Source organism: Gymnoscopelus microlampas (genome assembly GCF_963454915.1).
Source record: "Gymnoscopelus microlampas genome assembly, chromosome: 7".
NCBI lineage: Eukaryota > Metazoa > Chordata > Actinopteri > Myctophiformes > Myctophidae > Gymnoscopelus > Gymnoscopelus microlampas.
In genome coordinates this window covers 26598387-26619213 of record NC_139944.1, presented here as the reverse complement: position 1 = coordinate 26619213, position 20827 = coordinate 26598387, and the positions used below count along the sequence as shown (strand labels likewise).

The 20827-nt window shown below is 42.3% G+C and overlaps 1 protein-coding gene across 1 annotated transcript; it reads right to left on the bottom strand.

Annotated features, from left to right (window-relative positions):
• Window positions 1-232: 232 nt before the first annotated feature.
• vapb (VAMP (vesicle-associated membrane protein)-associated protein B and C) lies at window positions 233-19570 on the bottom strand. The gene is made up of 6 exons (XM_084062930.1): window positions 19317-19570; window positions 12606-12758; window positions 8292-8395; window positions 4445-4525; window positions 3025-3204; window positions 233-433 (listed from the first exon to the last, which is right to left on the bottom strand). The coding sequence occupies exons 1-6, from the start codon at window positions 19372-19374 to the stop codon at window positions 275-277; spliced, it is 735 nt and encodes a 244-aa protein (XP_083919056.1). The 5' UTR covers window positions 19375-19570; the 3' UTR covers window positions 233-274.
• Between the last annotated feature and the right edge of the window lie 1257 nt (window positions 19571-20827).

Below are 20827 nucleotides of genomic sequence, written 5' to 3'. Positions count from 1 at the left end.
CCCACCCCACCCTAGCCCCCAGAAATGGTTATCTGTATAACATGAAACTTCAGGAAGAGGGGCCAGAAAAGGATTATGTAATGTTTACGTAGAGGCAAGATCTGTAACAGTTTGGTTGGTTTGTTCATAACACAATGACTCGATTTGCAATTGTACATCTCACCTTGGAATTTGCGTTTGTTTGTTTCATAACCACCCGCCCCCCCCCACCCAACCCCCCCCCCACCCCCAAAAAAGCATGCTGTGGGCCGACTGGACCGAACCATACTGTGCTCTACAAGACCAACTTGCCCACGATGACGCCCACCACGAAGAACAGCACGATGAGGGCCACCGTGCGGGCACTCAGGCCCTCCTCCTTCACCATGGCAACTGAGGAGGAGTGCTGAGATGACATCACGTTGCTCTTCCTCATCCGCAAACCGTCATCCTCCTGAGGTCGGTGGGAACACAGAGGTGAGGAAGATGTCGGAGGGGAGATGGGGTGGAAGAGACATGGGGGGGGCGGGGTTGGTTAAGAAACGGCAAATCGGGGGGAGGAAGTTAGAAAGTGAAGAAGCAAGTAAAAAAAAAGGATGAAAGGAAGGAGGGAGGTGGAATATAGAAAGGGTGAATTGATGCAGGAAACGGAGCGAGACAGATAGACAGATGAGGAGATTAGGACAGCAGAGGGAGAGAGAGGGGTCAGTGTATCAATCAGTCACTAAGATAAAGTTATATTCATTCATTCATTCATTCATTCAAAGAAAAGGGATATGCTTAAATCTGCATTTGACCCAACCCTCCGAGGACCACAAAAAGGCGCCAGGCTTTAACACTCTTGATTTCCCAGCAGCGGGAGGGGAGGGGGGACGGGGGGTCTCTCTGTTAGTTTAATCTGAGCCGCAGGAGCGGCCAACAGTCGTTCTGCCTCTGGCAACACTTAAAGGGGAGGTAGTGGTGGTGTGTTGGGGTGTCTCTCACTTGGCTGTCAGTGGTGTGTGTGTGTGTGTGTGTGTGTGTGTGTGTGTGTGTGTGTGTGTGTGTGTGTGTGTGTGTGTGTGTGTGTGTGTGTGTGTGTGTGTGTGTGTGTGTGTCTGAGAGAGACACGCAAAGTGTATATGTGGGAGAGGGAATGTGAAGCGTGTATATGAGTGTGTGAGTGCATGTGCGTGTGTATGACTGTGCACACGCTTGTGTGTGTGCGACTCATCGCCAGCCAGATATTTAAAAGCACAAACTCTAAACCCTACTTCAATGATGGTTGTGATTGATGACATGCTCATCGACGGACCAAAAATGCCTTGGGAGCTTACAAGACTGAGGTCTGCCGCTGATTAAGGATCAATTCAAAGTATAAAGGACCAAAGGAGGGGTGGGGTGGTGCTGCAATAGCACTGGGGGTTTTCAACTTTGAATTAATCAGCCCTCCCTTCTATTCTACTTGTTTTAGGAGTGACTGTCTGACTCACTGCTCAGTTCTTCCGTTTAGAGCAGCCCAAGATGCCCTTTCGAAAGCTTATTCTCTTTAGAATGTAGGTTTAAGGGGCTTGGTTTAAAAACATCAAAGGGGGATATATATTTTACATGGACATCATGTGTTTGAGTCAGACTCACAACCCTTTGATACACGTGTCAAGCTTTTCTTTCTACCATCTATTACTGGGCTGACAAAGGACATGTGAGGTTTGATACAACCCTATGATAAATAGTGTACAATAAAACAAAAACAGAAATGCCATTGTATTAATATTAAAGTTACACTCCACTGTAAAAATGTATGCATGTTTTGTCACTTTCTTTCCCTACTGTGTGTACTGCTGCCAACTCCCATTGTTGACCCGGGAAGGGTGTGGAGTCTTTGGACAACCAACACACCTGGGGACAGTGAGGAGGTTCATGGGGAGAGCATACAGTAACTGGTAGGGCGGGGCGATATGGACAAAAAAGATTGCGCCATATCATGATATCCAAAGTCCTATACGATATATCCAGTCTCAAATCACAATATCAATACTATAATTTACAAAATCTGTTTGTGTGTAGTTGACTAGGCGACTACTATAACCAATAGTCGAACTCGTCGAGGATTTCTTTAGATTATAATTTTAAATGTTATTAACATTCCTTTTTTTAATTTATAAATCAGTGGACTTGCCTTGCATGGTTTTACCTATGTGAACTATGTGGATTTACCTTTCCTTGTTGCACAAACTGGTCTAGTGAACTGCACCTTAAGAACACTGCACCTTCTTTTTTATCTCGCCTCATGTATGTAAATGTTCATACTGTATCTTTTTGATTCTTTTACCTGTATCTATCCATTTTTTTCCTTTCCTGCTCTTAGCCTATTCTATCCTCTCCCTTCTCACAAAAAGCTACAAAATGATGGAACGTGCTTGAAAAAACGATTTTGATATTTTCTCCAGCTTTACTGACTGCATTCTGAACATGGCACATTGCTCTGCAGTAGATTTGAATAATAATATAATAATATGTTTTTTTGTTTGTTTTTTACCCAGGGTAGTAGCTGAGCACAAGTGCTCATTTTCAGCAACGCCCTGCACATAGAAACACACAGACAGACAGACACATTAAAACCTGGGAGCTGACTAGTACAACCAAAGTCTTATACTGTTGGCCACTACGCAGCTCCACTGGAGCAGTTGGGGTTCAGTATGTAATATGTGTTTCCTGTTCAAATCTGCTGCCGAGCCAAATAATGGGAAAATGATGGTATGAAACTGGTATGTCACCTTCTGGAAACCTGGGACTACACTTATGCACAGAGCCTATACTCAGAATTCATTGTGAAGGCTTTGTTCAAGAGTAGTTCAATACAATACAATTTGTTTGCTTTTGTTTTCTGTATAGGACTGTCTTTCCTATTTCATGGATCAGCTGTTAGTCACGTCCTTTTGTATTCACACCTGTATTTAATTTCAAGCTGGTCTGACTCGACATGATCGGTACTTTGACCGTCTTTAAGAAACTTTACACAGGGGAAAAAAAAAACTCTTGACTATGAAAGCCTTTCTCACCCACCCGGATCTGTTTGTTCTCTTCCCGTAGCCTCTGCGCCTCCATCTGCAGCCTCTTGCACTCCTCCATGATCTTCTTCACCTCCCCATCGTCCAGGGTGGAGCTCATGGACTTCATGGACAGCGTGGAGGACTCCGACTTCAGCAGGCCGGATGACATCATCTTGTTGGACTCCATGTCGTGCTGTTGGGTGTGTTTAAAGAGGAGGTGAGATGTCAGGTACGCATTGGGTGTCACTGATAAGCAGTTCCCTGAGCGACAGGGATGCGAGGGACTGTGATAATATTTTATTGCCCGTGGTGATGAGGGCGCCGGTACTAGGCACAGAGACACAGCGCCATAAGTACCGTGTACTTGCACATTCAAATACAAAACACATACACATGTGCAAACACAAATACATGTGCACGAACGCACACATACATACATACATGCACCCAGCACACACAAACATTCCAGCCTCCTATCATGTCAGTGGGAGAGTTCATCTGGGGTCGTCCCTTCATAAGTGGATCAAGCTGTTTCCTGCCTATCAGCTGTTATCTCTTGTCCAGCAGATATTGTGGTGCACTGCGCCGACTGGGAGCCATGTGGATGTATCTCACAGCTCTTAATGAATTGAAAACAGCAACAAGAGGCAATTTATCCCCTCCTGGTGTTTGTGGAACCTGCACAACTGGGTTCATCCAACAGGGAGCTAATGTCTGCAGCTGCATGTGGTTTGGGAGAAGTCAGAACTATAATAAACGGTGTGTGAGAAACGGAGAGAGAGGGAGAGAGAACGTGCAAGAGAGAGAGATAGAAAGAGAGTGCGTGTGGGAGTGTGCACGCACCCCCCTGATGGGTTGTTGATAACAATGCCTGGACAGAGAGAGCTCGCACTGGGGGTCGGGATGATAAGATGGAGGCAGAGATGGAGAGAGGGAGAGAATGAGGACAAACTAAAAGAGAGATAGAGAGAGATAATATGTGGGAGAGACGATATTGTGTGGGTGTGTGTGTGTGTGTGTGTATTTTTGTGAGAAAGGGAGAGAGAATAGAGGGAGTGAAAAGGAGAGAAAGATTGAGTGAGAAAAAGAAGGCAAAGGGCAGAGGTGTGTGTGTGTGTGTGTGTGTGTGTGTGTGTGTGTGTGTGTGTGTGTGTGTGTGTGTGTGTGTGTGTGTGTGTGTGTGTGTGTGTGTGTGTGTGTGTGTGTGTGTGTGTGTGTGTGTGTGTGTGTGTGTGAGTGAGAGAGAGAGACAGAGAAAAGTAAAGGAAGGTTGAGTAAGACAGGAAAGAGCGAGTAAGAGAGAAGGAGACAGAACTGGACTCAGCAGAGCGGTAAAAGACACAAGGATGCTGGGAGAGCAAAAAGAGGAGACAGAATGGAGAAGGGGGGGGGGTGAAGGAGGAAAGTAGAGAGGAGAGTGCGTGTGTGCTTACCGTTTTCTCATTTTCCACAGGCAGCTCAAACATACACCTCAGCTTGGAATCCATCAGTTCATCTGGCTTGGCCTCCTTCCACTAGATACAAGCAGTATAACATGACAGTCTCATTGTTATTGCGCCTAGGCAAGGCAGCACAGAATACTGCAATACCAACAGACAACGGAAATATTGAATGATTGGATTTCATGATGTATTTCACAATTTGTAATAATGTGCTTATGTACTGTTTTTATGTGTGTCATTTCCGACTATGGATGAATAAACCATGGATAGCATCTACATGATGCCCTTCAAAACACTGGTGTTGTTGAAAAACACTTCTGCTACACGCGTATGTACAAAGCATCAAACACATTTACATGGTATCAAGTTTTCACTGCCCCCCCCCCCAGATCCTGTCCAGTAACACAATGGTAAAATTTTCTTTGGGCTATTTTTGAAAAAAAAAATTGCAAGTGAATGTTTGTTACTAAAATCTTTGGTTCTGGGGATTCTACAAATGTCTTCTAAATCCTAACAGTTTAAAAAAAATGTATTTGGCCGTGGACCCCCATCTCAAAATATTTTGTTCCACGGACCCCCAGAAGTTGTAACAGAGTTAAAAATGTTTATTCAAATATATATTCAAAGATTTGCTATGCACTATTTTTGAATAGCCAAAGAATTCTTAAAATGACACAGATGCGTTCCCGGTCTTAAAGGGTTAAGAGCTGACAAAGTGTCTTTGTGCAAGTCCAAAGTAAACCTTATTAGCTCCATCAAAAGAATAAAAGAAAAAAATGGGAGTAAGACAGTATGAAGTTCAACTTCAATCAGTGGGAGAGAAACAAATAGAGGAGGTTATCTGTCAAACATTGTGGTACATTCAACCAAAACAGAGAGAGCTCAGAGAAGCCAAGAACCCCTCCTGCTGAGGCTGGGTGTCAAGATGACCGCACAGAGGGCTCATCCTCAGACATCTGATCAGATACAGATGAGACACTACAACAACAGAGAGCAGAAACCTCCTGTCGACATGGGTAAATTACTAGCAAAGTTGAATACTGCTTGACGAGTTTTGTCCAAAACTCTGCCCTCCTCCGTCAGCTGTGCTGGTGAGTCAGTGACACAGTGATAGTGGTACCAGTTTAAGAATGCATGGTAAGTTTGCAGACGTAAAAGCTAAAAAGAAAACAGCGGATATCTTACAAGTTACGAGATTGAGCTAACAGGGAAGTTTTGTTTTTCTAATCACGATCTCTATTTAGCTCATTAGCTCAAGTTGGCTGGCTCATGGCTGAGTCAACAGGTTCTAGTTCATGCCTCAGTCAGACTCCATGAATTTCCAGGGAAACAGACAAAACACTAGCTCTTTTGAGAGCGAATTGCCACACAATATGAATACGTTTTGAGTACATGTTTTATTTTGTTGGTAACCATTGTATAATCACAATACACTTGAGGGTGTCAGTGATGTCAGTGATGCTTAGAACTCAGAGTAAGCGCCTTGTTCCTGACTGCATCAATGTCCTGTCAATAATGACGGCAAAGCACGACCATGAGTGTATATTGCTTAATTTTCTTCTGATATCCAAACATATTATCAGTGCATCCCAAGTTCACCGGGGCATTGACAGCCTAAATTGTCTTATGGTTCAAATAAATGGATGGGGCTGGCCAAGGAAATGTGCTTGAATAATGCTCCAACGTCGAATAACAAGTGGTATTTGTTGCCTGTTTGTACACAGTCTAGACTCTAGTAAATCCTGTACAGTATGTGCATGTACTTAGATGGTCAGCAGTCCCTGTGTTCAGTGGCTTTGTTGGGTTGTCAGAGTACCACATGCAAAAGAAACATTCCTTGCACAAAACGTCATACTTGGCAATATTCTGACTCCGATTCTTCAAACTACCCTAGTGGATCCCCCTCCCCCCGCCAAGTGCTCCCAGAGGCCATTGGTGCAAATAACTGTGTTGTTAGTCAACCTGCCTATATGGAAAAAAAATCTGGTCTTGTGTATTACCAGTGGGAGTTCTGTTCATTGTGTTCTGGGTCTACAGTTGTTGGGCCGTGAAAGAGGGGAAACTACAGTGGGTAGAGATCGACCACAAGCAGGGCGCTGCAGGCTATTCCTTACACTCTCAATCTGCTCTCAAGTGTTGCGAGAACCTCACATTGGCTTACACAATAACCCACTGGGCTTCACTCTCTGCCTCTGTACAGTGTCTCCTTTGTAACTGTTCCACGGGATGTGTGTACTGTGTGCAATGTCTGTGTGTGGTATACGTAGGCCTACACGATTTTGTGTGTGTCACAACACAATACCAAATTCCCAAGTGTCACGCCAGCGTGTTGCAGTTAATTTACGACTGTATGTGAGCATGTGATAATGAGAGCGCCAACGGGACCACACACACAGTCGTCGAGATAGGTCCTCGCCCTGGCTGGGAGTTGCCCTAACTTGCGATGCGATGCGCTGTATGCTAGATTGTCTAATTTCCCTATTTTTGAAAAAGAAAAATGTAAGAATAAAATAAGGCTCAAGTGTTTCAAACAGGTCAAAGACAACACTTATGCCATATCATGACATCCAAAATCCCAGATGATATCTCGTCTCATATGACAATATCAATATAATATCTATATATTGCCTAGCCCTAACATGGAGAAGTGTGTACTTCTAATCATTTTTGTAATTGTTATAGCAGATTCAGAGTATATACTGTATGCCTATTCATGTTGCTGGACATCTATGTGTGTATATACGCGTGTGCATGTGTGCTTCTCAAATTCTGCCCGAATCCAACCCTGCCCGACCCGGGGCTGAAAAGGTATGCTAATTGAGCTGGGCTTGGGTTGCGTGAAAAGAAAAGATTTTTCTTTAAATATATTTTTTATTAATAATAGCAGATCTACAAGCTATATAAGAAACAAGTGCGCACACTTAGTTGTGGTAAAGAAGGATAACGAGAGCGGAACGGACAACGGAGGGTGGAATGTTTTGTGTGTGTTTTGTTCTGCGTCGAAGAAGATCGACGCTGTGCGCTGACTTCCAAGTACATGAACTCCAAAATAAAATCTACTGACAAGTCATCATTGCGAGTTTTATTCTGAAGTTCTGCTCCCAGCTCCAGGAATCTAGTTGAAGCTATTTGTTGATGCTTGTCGTGCAAGACGAACTGACAACCGATTAATTAAGTGGCCAAGTTTTTCTGTCAGAAAGCTTGGGGGGAGACTTCTCCCTGGGCAATGGATTATAAGTTGTTTGCTCGCTCTCAAATTAACCTTTTTACAAGAAGGAAAGTACAGACCTTTTTCGATCGTCTAGCCTAGCGATGACTGGTGAGTCTTTATCATGTCCATTCATGGATGTTTGTTTTCTGTGTGCGCATGCGTGTGTCCACTACACAGAGTCACAGCGAGGATATATTCACCTACTAGAAGTTGATTAGATGCGACCATATCACGTCTCTTTCTCTCTCTCTCCCTCTCTTTATCACTCGTTCTCTTCTCGTGTGAATTATGTGACTCACTCTCTCTTTCTCGCTCTCATCCCGTTACCCGTAGCCTACTGTGATTTGAGCCAGCACACGCAGCCATTTCAGGCATGAACTCGTTTTTTTTTTTTACTTTCAGGCGGCCGGTCTCAGGCCTAAAAGTATGGTAATTGCTCGGGCCGGGCTTCGTTCGAGCCGGACCAGACATTCATTTTCAGGCCTGTTTAGAACTATAGTTAGTGTGTGAGTGTGAGTGTGAGTGTGAGTGTGTGTGTGTGTGTGTGTGTGTGTGTGTGTGTGTGTGTGTGTGTGTGTGTGTGTGTGTGTGTGTGTGTGTGTGTGTATAGGATGTCAGGGTACTCACAACTCCCTCCATGTCGGTCATGTCTGGTGGTGCCAGCAGGGACTGGACCATAAACTTGTGTTTGCTCTTTTCATTGGGGTCATAGTCAAAAGGCTGCAGCATAACTGCAACACAACAAGACACACAAATAAAGTCAGCATTAACCACATGAACCTAAGCGTCCCTATCCTGGGCATGTCATGTGAACATTCGGCAGAAATAGCCGAGCTTGTAGATCGCCTATTTTCGGCTAACAGATATGGTGTAAACAGAATAAAGGAGGAGACCCAGTAGTATAAAACCCTGGGGGACCTGGTCAACAAAGTATTTAGGGTTTAAGTGGTTAAAATATTAAATATTAAGTTAAAATGAGCAAATCCTTGTCCTATCTACAGCAAGGAAACATTTATAGTTGTTGCTTTTAATTCAACTCTAACCAACAGCGACAAGTCAGGTAGATAATTGCATTAACATCATCCAAATCACAGTAGATAGGCAGGATTTGATTTGCAGGTGAAGTTAAGCAATAAAACTTGTCCCTCCTGAACGTGAACACTTATGGAATGTCAGCGATTAGGCCCTCAGCACTCTTCGTCAGCGACTTTCCCCACTCTTAACTCAGTGTTCCAGATCAGTCCAAAGTATTAAAAGGGGAATTAGTGAGCGTCAAGCGCCCGTATATTTGTCAAAACGGTAAACTAGGGGCCTAGGCAGCTCTGAGGCTCTGCGCTCACCCCTGCTGCTCGGAAATATGGCGGAGGTGATTTATTTCCATGTTAGTGTTACCATGACAGCGAAACACTGATGGATCTACAAATACCCTGGGGGGTAATCTTTCCAACAGCTTCTAACGCCGTTGTTTTTCATCTCAACGTTACATATCGCTCTAATAAAAAGCAGGTGTGGGCCTGGAATGGTACTTTTTAACCCATCACCACATCAGCGCACTTGAGTCGTGGTGTGTTATTTGATGTCATTCCAGTGGCCGAAAAGGTATTTTAAAGCTGTAACGATGATTTACAATGATCACTTTCATATGTCGGTTAAAAAAAAAAACATTCCAGTCAGAGCTTAGGGGAGCCTTGCAGTGGAGAGGGGATAAAAATGACTACTGATGCGTGATCTTTTTCTCTCGTTTGTTGCAGTTTAAAAAAAAAACTTTTTCTTAAAAAGAGCCAGGCTGGAACTCAAAAGGCAAATCTTAAATATCAGTGCCAACTCTGAGCAATGCGTGATTCTTTGGCTTTGGTTTGAAACAAATGACCTCTTAATTTCAAAGCCAGCAATGGTTGCTCTCAGATGTGGCTACCAGGATGGTTCTTGTATATGGCACATGCCAATTCTCCCCGGAGTGGAAAAACCTCAGAGTTGTAGTGCGCCATTACAGCAATCAAGGCAGTTCAATATAGCAAACCAGAACCAGACGGCGGGAACAGATTGAGAACGTCCTGTTTCAGTCAGGCCCAATTTGCACGGCCATCTACCTTGGGTCTGAGGGGACAGCACCGGAGAATGGAGGCAGGAAGGCGTGTGAAGCCTGATTTATACTTAGTTGCGTGCCTGTGTTGTGCATCAAAAATAGTAGATCTACAAGCTCACAACGTGTCGCCCTGTGCCATGTTGTGAGCTTGTAGATCGACTTTTTTTTTCGGTGCACGACACAATGCACAAGTATAAATCGGGCGCGAGTTCTTTCAGGAACACAAAGAGTAAGCTAAATGTCTTTGATCTGCAGTCTTTAAAGAGGAAACACTTCTTCTGCCAATAGCGTGATTTAGTATTCTGACTTCACACTGGGCATTCATTCATAAAACTGAGATTAATTGTAATCAACACGGTTGAGCAGGATTGTAATCTGCGTGTTTGCCTGCTTGTTGTTGATGAATGGAACTATCAGAAGGGGAGAGGTTGGGTTGTAAAGCGAAGTTTCCCTTTCCTGTCGCTAATTAATTGGGTCCCTTGAGAAGAGAAGTTAACTACAGAATTAATTAAATACCCATCTTTGAGTGTTTACAGCAGTCTCCCAATGCTTCTGTTCCATTCACAATACAGTGCTCTCCAGCCGTCTATAGACCATATTCATCCATCAGCATCCATTTTGCCGTTACGTCATACTCGCGGGTCATACTCGGTCATACTCGCGGCGACGACATTATCCAAAACAAGCTTCTCTATAATGGGAGCCTGTTTACAACGCCTTTTTGAGGAAGACAGCTTATCATCATGTCTTCCTTGCTCATTACCGTTTGTGAGGAAAAATTGGTCAAAGATCAGCAGACCTACTGAGGTGCTTGACACTGGGAAAGAAACGTGGGAAAGAAAAGTAAATAAGGGTCATAGGCCTAGCGGGAGAACTCACAAGGACCTACAAGCTATATTCATAAAGCCCCTTTATATTCAGGTTTCTCAGAGGAGCCATGCAGATCTCACACTACTACTGAGTGTGTTCTCCTGGGTCCATCTTATTCAATATAATTCAGAGGTTAGCAGACTTGTTCCAGTGTGGGAACTTACCACCTACTTCTGGCCTCCAGCCAAATGGTGGTAGACTTTGGCTTTTGGCAAGTATGTCTACTCTACAAGACAATGGCAGGCAACACATTTCTTTTTAAAGAAACGGCTGCTTAAATAATGACAGTATGCGGTGAATTCTGGATCAGCCGCTGAAGCCATTCAATAAAAAGGTTAGGCTTCCTGCTCTGCTAGTCTGAATGTTTTGTAAATATGGTACTAGACTTACATTTGGTAATTATATCACAAATCAGGAGATTATTATTTATTTATTAACATCGGGAGATGGGTGCCCACTTTAATCTGCTCATGATGACGATATTCCTATGCTGTCATAATGTGGGCAAACTGGAATTGTGCTCTATGGAAAGTTGTGGCTATTGCACTGTCAAGTTAATGATGATAATTGCAACAAAAGAATGTTATTTAACTTTTGGAATACCCTGAGAACATTGACATGTTCTGAGAGATTAGCAGGCCCACTTGAGACAATAAAGAACTTTTGACTTCCCCCCAAAAGCAGATCAATATTTGTTGAAACAGGGATTTTTGAGGCCAAAGATTTTTCCAATGGGTGCTGGATAACACCAATCAAGCTCAGCACCATTCCTGTGGTGTGGGCTACATTTAACATATAAAGTTTCGGCCGGGTTAAGCTTCAAAAGCACTGTTTGTATTCTCTGCTTAGCCAGCAAATGACACATCAGGGGTTTGTAGGTATCCTGTGGCAGAGCCTTCCCTCTCGTTCCGACAAGACGTAAATTTCCATGTAAATTTTATGCTGCTCTGTTTACAATTACTGACTAGAGACAGACTAGACGGGAAGAGGTTACTACTCCTGTACGGTGCTTGGCAACGTGGGAAATTACCACCAGCAAAATGCTGGTAAATTTTGGATTAAGGATTCTATAGCTGCTCTGATTCCAATTAGAGAGCTGGGGCTCTCACTCAAGACAGAAAGAGGTTTGAGTTCCTTAGGTCAATGGTGATTCAATGTGTGAACTACAATCCTGGTGGGACCAAAACATGATGTGACCTTTATCAGCCTAATGAGGGTGACAAATGACAGCAGTTAACAGAGTAGACTGGAGCTAGTTTGTTGCTCGCTACTGACCGCTGTCCCATGTGACACAGTGTGCAGACTGTGACACCAGATCTGGTGGGTTGTAAATGGCAGAGGTGATGTAGCCTGGAAACCCTAGCCCGTACTTCTGTCCTTCATAGAGCCCGGCTGGGGTTGGGGAGGGGGGAAGGGGAATAGGTCAACTAGCAAGGAGGAGGAGTAAGTTGAGGATGGAGGGGGGGGGGCAAATGTAGGCCTGGCTGATACTGTAGCTAAAATCATAATCAAAACAGACAGTTTAATTTATTTGACCAGCGTTACTGTTGAAATGCAGGATGATCAAATCCCTGTTCCTAAATTCCTCCCATTAAATGAAAATAAAATAACAAGGGTGAATGACAGCATGCATACAGGATTTAATAGTGTATTTTTCTATTCTCTCCTGCTACCTTGATCTTTATATAAATATATATATATTACGTTGTATTTTTTATTTATTTAGATGGACAATACTGAAAGCTGAGACAGAAACAGGCAGCGAAGGAAAGCAAAACAGGTACTGTACATATGGCTCTGGAGATGGCTGCTTTAACCACTTAAACCCTAGATACGCCCCTAGGGGTCTATACTCGGCCCCCTCCTTTTTTCCCTCTACACAATGTCTTTTCTGAAGAGATTTTTGATGAATGTTCACCCCAGATTAGGGACGCAAGGGTTCATGAGGTTAACTACATCGGCGTGACCTCTCACTCACTTATTACCTGAGACGTTGATGGAGGTGCCTGCATCGATGATGCCACTGTTCGGCCGGACACAGTACCGGCGCGGTGCTGTTGTCTTTACCTTGAAACACACATTCCTGTCTGTAGGGTTGGAGAGCTTGAGAGTCGTGGTGATCACGTCTGAGAACGGACCTGCGGGGAATGGGAGACAAAGTGGCCACTTTTTAAGAATGGGTCATCTGTTCGTTTTGTACAGATATTTTCTTTAGGCAAATTATTGCAACTTTTAGATTGATTGAAAATCCCAGTTTATGAATAGACAGAACGTGAGAACAGTGCAGTGAGACAAAGAGGTGTGCTTACTCCAGGAATTGAGTACCTACCAAGGAAAATTATGAGAGGACATAGAAAACAGAAAATCCATCAAAGACCATAGCATGTCAGACATAGTGCACTGTTTGAGACACATTTAAGTACTGTCAATACTTCAAATTAACACCTCGGCCTGTTGCCTCAACCAAGCACTGCTTGTAAACCTAACTTTGAGTTTAACCATCCCACTTAGCTGCTTAACATCATAAGCAACACTTCACCTCAAGAGACTGAAAGAGTGAATTGTGCACATGCAGTAATCCACTTCACAAGCTTATGACTTCTCCTTTATAAAGCAGCTGATTCTCTTAGGCCATAGCGAATTACAGCTAGCATTGTAAATACAGACCACATCTCTGAGGCACTGGAAGGCCAGATGCATTAATGTCTCAACAACACTCATTCATCAACAACACTGGAGCCCTCATAATATAAAAAAAAAGCAAGGGCGTTACAACAGTGATTTGTTTTATTTTACACCAAGTGCTGAGAGAGGTAAACTCAGGTTAAGTGGTGCTGTGGGCACTACACAGCTGACTGATGCTGGAGCATACAACACTGTCAAGATTCAAAATAAAATGTGTGGTAAAATGTGTGCAGCGATACATTTCGATGCACATGATGGTAAAAAGGTCAATATCAGGATACAGTAGATTGCGCATATCTGAGGACATAGGAAAACAGTACAATATTTGTAATATTGAAAGTAATTTTCTTGGACATAAAACAATGTGTGCAATCAAATATTGCATAAAACAGCCGAAATGGAAACATCAAGTTTAGATCAAATTCCGCAAGAGTCATAAGAACGATTTTACGTTTGTTGTTACCAACAACCGATGTGATAGTGTTACATAAACACATTTATCACATAAATGCACTGGCAATATGTTTGTTTCTTGGGACTGCAGTTCATTTTCGAGGCACAATCTGAATCTGCTCAACTAATGTCCCAAACATGTGGGCCAAAGGGATCAAATAAATATTTATATTAATAAATACGTATTAATAGTTTGGGATGGGGTTTTAACTTAATTAAAAGGTTTTACTTATAGCCTAGTCGATATTTGGAGAAGGTTGGTGAGCTGATAGGCCTCATATCGCCCAGTGGTCTGTCACTTACTTTGCCAGGGATAGAATGACATATGACAAGCAGTAGTTGGTTGGGATTACATTTGGCATTTGGCAAGCAGTCATTGGTAGACAGACATAAGTAAATGGCTAATCAGAGTAAAGCAAGAGGAGCGGTGGCACTGACTTCACATAGCACAATACCTACTCGACAACGCGTCTCTGTACTTTTTTGTGTCCGTTCAGGTGGACTTCCAACAGGTGACAAGTAACGCTGCTGACTTCCGATTACTCAGAGAATTCTCAACAGTGAAGCAGTGAGCAGAGACAAACGCATTGATCGATGGATGGACAAGTTAACAAGTTGTAAATTACAACCATCCGTTATTGTTTTATGTATGTATTTTTGATTTTCTTAGTGAGGATGTAATTGCTGGTGTAGACTGTAGAGTGTACGGATGTGATCAAATGGACCCTTATATGCCTTGCACAACAACAGTACTACAGTTTTCTAATCATTAATTACATTTAATATGCATTAATGACTAAACCACCAATCCATGGATGGATCCTGTGTGTTGTGCTGACCAGGTCTGCGAGCGGCCCTTGTTGTCTTTTCTTGTCTTGTCTTTGTCTAGCGAGTCTGTTTTTGCTTTATTGAAATAATCAAACTAATCGATTTAATCTATTTAAAACAATATTATCTGTATTCAACTTTGGGCGGGACGGTACAAAAACTGAAAAGAAAAAGCTAAAAGAAAAAAAAACAACAAAAAATGTACATGGTCAGCCTTCTCCAAATGAAATTTGATCTAAGTCTTGTTTTTTCATCTGATCATTACCTATTGGAATGTCTTAGATCAAAGTGCACTCTATTGCAATCTATTTATGTGATTATTTACCTCGTTGTTTATTGACTTGAGTTCATGCTTACTCTGCTTATTCCGACCTCCACTTGTAAGTCACTCTGGGATAAGAGCGTCTCCTAAATGCCAAAATTGTAAATTGTAAATTGTATTGTGTATTCCAACTACTAAGTATTGTATTTCTATCTAAATCTAAACAAGTCTAGAAATAAAGGCTGGTTGGCCCAAGTCAGGTTTCTTACAGGACAGCTAGGAGTTAGGACACTGAGGACAACTAGAAGTTAGGTGGAGTGGGGACATAGGACAATTTAGAGTTAGGATAAGTGGGGAGATTGAGGATAACTAAATTAAGTTACTATATTACTTAGATTTGTTTATTTAGACAGTACAATGCACATTAATACATGAACGTGAATTCAATCAACGGAACATGATCTCATGTAAACATGCCGGATTTAGCTAGAAGCTCATTTCCATCCGCAGTCTCCACACCACAATAACAACAAGACAAAAACAGAAGAGAAGATACAAGAGCCTAAAAATGTATTTTAAGAATACAAAACCTAGTTTAAACCTAACAAAAAACCTAAATACCTACTATAGGATAAGGATAATTCCTTTTAACAGGTCGTTCATGAAAGTCCTGGCGGTCTTGTTTCCAATGAGAACCTGTGAGCAATTAGGGGTTAAGAGTCTTGCTTACGGACAAATTTCATTTCATCGACACATATGCTGGCTGGCGTGGCCTGGAATCGAACCAGCGGCAACCAGGGCCTCTGGCTCCCTAGGCGCACTCACTAACCACTCAGCTATGGCCGCCCCTAAAAGTCTAATACCTAAACAATAAAATATCTAAGATTTAAGTTATAGTTGTGTATAGTTGTATAAGCCCTATATGGGTTTCCTTTCTCAGTCTCACCTGCAATTATTTCTGTTCTTTTAATAATTGTTACCCTATGTACTGTTTTTATTGTGTAAAGGAGGTAAGATGAGTGTGGACATTGAGGACAACTAAAATAAGTTAGGATGAGTGCTAACAACAATGAGGACAACTAGGAGTTAGAATGAGAGTGGAGACATTGAGGACAACTCGGAGGTAGGATGAGTGTGGGGTCATTGAGGACAACTAAGAAGTAGGAGTTTGGCCCTCTCTCTGCATAAACACTCTTAGCCCTGGTGAAGTTATCAAATGCACAGCGTCCCTAAATAGGAATACAACGTCCCGGTCCCCCATCACAACAAACTACACTTTTGGCCGATGACTTTAGGCTCTATTGATTAGCGAAGCCTGGGATGCACTTTTGACAAAGGCAATTCATAGATTTGAATTTGTTTGAAGGGAAACATGCTATTAATATGCAGATTTCAGTTCATTCTTGAAGATGACCTATAGAAATTATATTTATGATACATTCCATAATGACAGTATATTCCCCTTTCCCTCCATTATCTGTTCCTATAATTCCCATTATGCATTTTGCAGGCAGGCACTGGCATGGCACACCCATATAGTCTGTCTATGGCCTCCATTACATCAACATGATTATGTTTTCTTAAGTCAAGACAGATATCTTTCTACGAACAAGGACAACAGTCACTGATGTTAGCAGCTACATGTAAAAAGCAAGAAAGTAAGGGTTATAGTTTTTCCTATTCACAGATTTGACCCTAGTGACTACACTGGGGTAAACTTATCAGCACAACTACTTCTGTTTCAGAAAGAAAAATATAGAGATGTTATAAAATGTGTTGGTTTCCCTTTAGTTTAAATACATCATTGTCTAAGACAATATGACCAGATTAATACATATTATTGTGTATTATTTATTTGTCTATTATAAGTCTACTTTAACCCTGTCTGTCTGTCTGTCTGTCTGTCTGTCTGTCTGTCTGTCTGTCTGTCTGTCTGTCTGTCTGTCTGTCTGTCTGTCTGTCTGTCTGTCTGTCTGTCTGTCTGTCTGTCTGTCTGTCTGTCTGTCTGTCTGCGTGCGTGCGTGCGTGCGTGCGTGCGTGCGTGCGTGCGTGCGTGCGTGTGTGCGTGTGTGAATATGTGTGCATGCATGTGTGTGTGATGGGAGGTTGGGTGCGTCTGTGCAGAGACCTGACTATGCATGCATAGGAGACTGGTTAGGCTAATAGCCTATTTATTGCCGAGAAATAGTCACTTGCATCTTAATTTCAGGGGTTATGAAGCTGAACCACTGCATACCTTTCATAGCATTTGTGATGAGACTGGCCACCCTCAAATTTAAACCACAAATGTTGTTTCCCATCTTTGAATGGTGCCAGGCTGCCAGTGACCTCATACTAGTTTAATAAACTCCCATAACTCAGTAAGGCAATGTTATTTTTGTGAAAGCCATTTGACAAAATCCAAAAGGCTTTTAGACCAGGGCACCCTGCCTGCAACATAGCAATATTGGGCCTATACAGTACATGGCTGTACAAATGGCTTTAATATTGGGGCTTAAACATTCCATAGTAGGTACTCAAGATTAAATTATAGCTGAGATCGGTTAGACACTTAGGAAAACAATGATAAGATCTAAAGGTTGGGTATTTGTGTGGGTCTGGGAGATTTAGTTTAGTCTACCAATAAAATAACATATTACTATGCCACAGTAGCTAGTGTAGACAGGAGAAATAGTCTGCCTTTAAGGGACAGTGGTACTCTGTAAAAAGCTAATGTGGAAGTGAGCTGTTTCAGAATTAGCACATACACCAGATTCTAGATAAGGTTTCACCCCAGTAAATGTCCAGAGCAACTGACACTTCCCTTCCCCATTGAGCCAGCACAGAGAGGAAATTCAGACCCTCACAAACTTGGCTCAACATCTGAGAGGGCTTCAATCTTCAATGAAAGGACTCGCGCCAGTGACTACTGTACACCTGATCTACAACTTCCTGAAAGTACCTCGGGACAGTGTCCAACTCACAGAAACCACAAAATTCAGTTTAAAAAGAACTCTGTTGGGCAGACACTTGATGCCGTTGCTGTTATCTGTGAAGGACTTATAAATGGACTTATAAATAGCAGATCAAGTGTGGCGAGTTGGATGTGTGTTGAAAATATTAGTTAAAATTAGCCATGACAAAGTAGGATAAGCGATGCAAAGAAAATAATGAATGTGTGAACAAATCCAGTCCCTCCACATCTAACAGCCTTAAGTTCAAGGCTAAGTTTGCACCGAGAGCTTCTCTATGGCCTAGATAATGTGTTAATTTAACTCTGATAGTGTACAAGACAGGTTGTTACAAGACCCGCGTGCCTAAAGGTGAATCTCTATAGTGCACAAGGTATACTCACTCTCTTCTGTCCAGCTAAAATGTGTGTAATACCAGTTACACTGGCATTACTAAAGGACAAAAAAAACAAAATAAAAAGAACCTTACTAAACCTTAATTTGTGCATTAGATTTATGGTAGAGCCATTACAGCTGTTTTCTAGATATTTTCATTTGCTGTCTGCAGTCACTTACATTGCATACTTAGAGAACGATAAGTTTTAATCTGTCGCAAATAGCAACACACAGCCTAATGTGTGTGATATCTGGAGTATGGGCAATGTGCTCAGTGAATGCAACACACACAACAATGTTATTATAAGCTGTAAGTGAATGCAACACAACAATGTTATAAGCTGTATAAGTAAGCTATTCGGGGATGGATGGATGGATGTTGCAATCCTGTGACACCTGCTACTGCTCTCAACGCCCATTAGTTCCTCGGAAACATTAATAATCATTAGTTCCTCTGAGACATAAATCACGATGGTGGTGGTGATGTGGCCGTGATGAATGGATAGCATATAAAACGTGATCCCATCCTGGGATCACGTTTTATATTGCCATCATCACGACCACATCACCATCCTGTGTCAAGTTGTTTAATGACAGCTGGCCAGCAAGGCAGGCAGGCAGAGCGACACAGCCAATCAGAGAGCAGCAAAGCTAATGCTAGCTAGACAAACCCCAGTGCTAAGGATGTTGCAGCTAATGCGCACTGTTAACTCTAAGCTATCAGAAAGACAAGTGTCATTCATTCATTCATTCATTCGTCTGACTATTGTCCTGCCGAATACAGTTCCCTTTAGTCCATTTCCACATTGCTTTAGTGACTGACTGACTGTCAGCTGCTGCAGTGCCAAACGTCTCTCTGACAGACTGCCTGGGCCTGGCTGGCTAGCTTTAGCTAGCGCAAGCTAATCCGGGGCTAACTAAGCTAGCTGTCATGTTCCATGGCTGCTGCTGTGGAGCTGCTGTGGCGTTTGACCTGGCCAACTGTCCTTCTAGAATTCTCGTTATTCCTGGTGATACAGTCCGGGGACAGGTGGTGCAGGTTATGCCCGGGGTTCGTCTCAACCTGTCCCACCGGGCCTGCACCCTCCATCCATCCTCTCCCCCCTCCACCATGGGCCCTCCTCCCCTCTCCCCTCTCTTACCTCGGAATTTCAGCTCGTGCTGAGGCTCCAAGAGCAGAACCTGTTCTGGCCTGGCCATGTCCCAGCGGTTGGAACGAAAGGAAAGGAAAAGGAATCGGGGCTTTTTCTCAATGCAACCACTTGCTGGCGGTTGTTGGACTTGTTATGATGTTGTCGCTGGGTTGTTGCGATGTTCTTAATTGATGTTAATTGGGTTCTTAGATCCTGCCCCCCGGTACACTGGCTGGTGGTGCTGCTCGAGCTACTAGCGGCTGTTGTGATGCAGCAGGAAGGGAGTGAGAGCAGGCTGTATGGTGCGACGTCACTGGCCCTGTGCTGCATAGCCACTCATACAGCTAGAGGAGAGAGGGACCTGCACCTTACTGTACACACCTAGGCTGTTTGAGTTCAATAATAATAATATAATAATAATAAACCTCGTTTGTATAGCACCTTTCATGACATGAAATGCAGCTCAAAGTGCATTACAGAGCAAGAATCCAATTACAGAAAAATAACAAATAATTTAAAAATAAGGCAAAAAAAAGAAAAGAAAAAACCACATTAAAATAATAGCCAAAAAAAGGCAGTATTGTTTGATGTTCTTAATGTTTGATTTGTCAAAGCACTTTGTATTTTATAGATGTTACCCAGGTTTTTTATTCTAGTACTGATTATTTACAGTGGTGGGAAGTACAGTACTTAAGTACAATTTTGAGGTATTTGTACTTGTATTTGTAGGAGAGACCAAGATTTTAATACATTTTATACATTTGAAAACGTTCTACTTTTGGTACTTTAAGTACATTTTGATACCAATAATGTTGTACTTTTACTCAAGTACATTTTTAATTCCAGACTGTTACTTGTAACAGAGTGTTTCTACATTGCAGTATTAATACTTTTACTTAAGTAAAATAATTGGAGTACTTTTTCCACCATTGATTATTTATTCAGCATTATTGAAAGAACTTTGTTAGCTTGATTAAACTGCTTTATAAATAGGCCTATAATAATAGTAATAATAATATTAGTAGCAGTAGTATAGCTGAATTTATGGCATTATGAAATATATAACTACATAGAACACTATATAAATACAATTCCAGTGTGTAGGTATTGATTTAACTTTTCTGGTACCAGGCCCATGGCAGCTGTTGCTCAGGCTTTCACAACAGCACTCATTCACAGTTAATGAATTCCCATTATTTAGAGTAATTTTGTTTACTGAAAGCAAAAGGATTAAGTCGGGACCCTAATTAATCAAACTGCCACGAATTAGTACTATACAGTAAAAAGAAAAAATGCATATATGTATATTCACATACAAGCTAACAAAGGGATAGTGAATGAGCCTGGTGTTCAGAAATTGCCAAGTTAACTTTGTGCCCTCTCAGCACTATTGAAAGTGCAGTGAGACGCTCCATCCTTCTCAAACACATATCTCAAGTGTCATACAGTATTTATAGCTAGGGGGCTGGCTGCCAGTGAGGCAACACAACCAATTACTGTACCAACAACATTGCCACAGG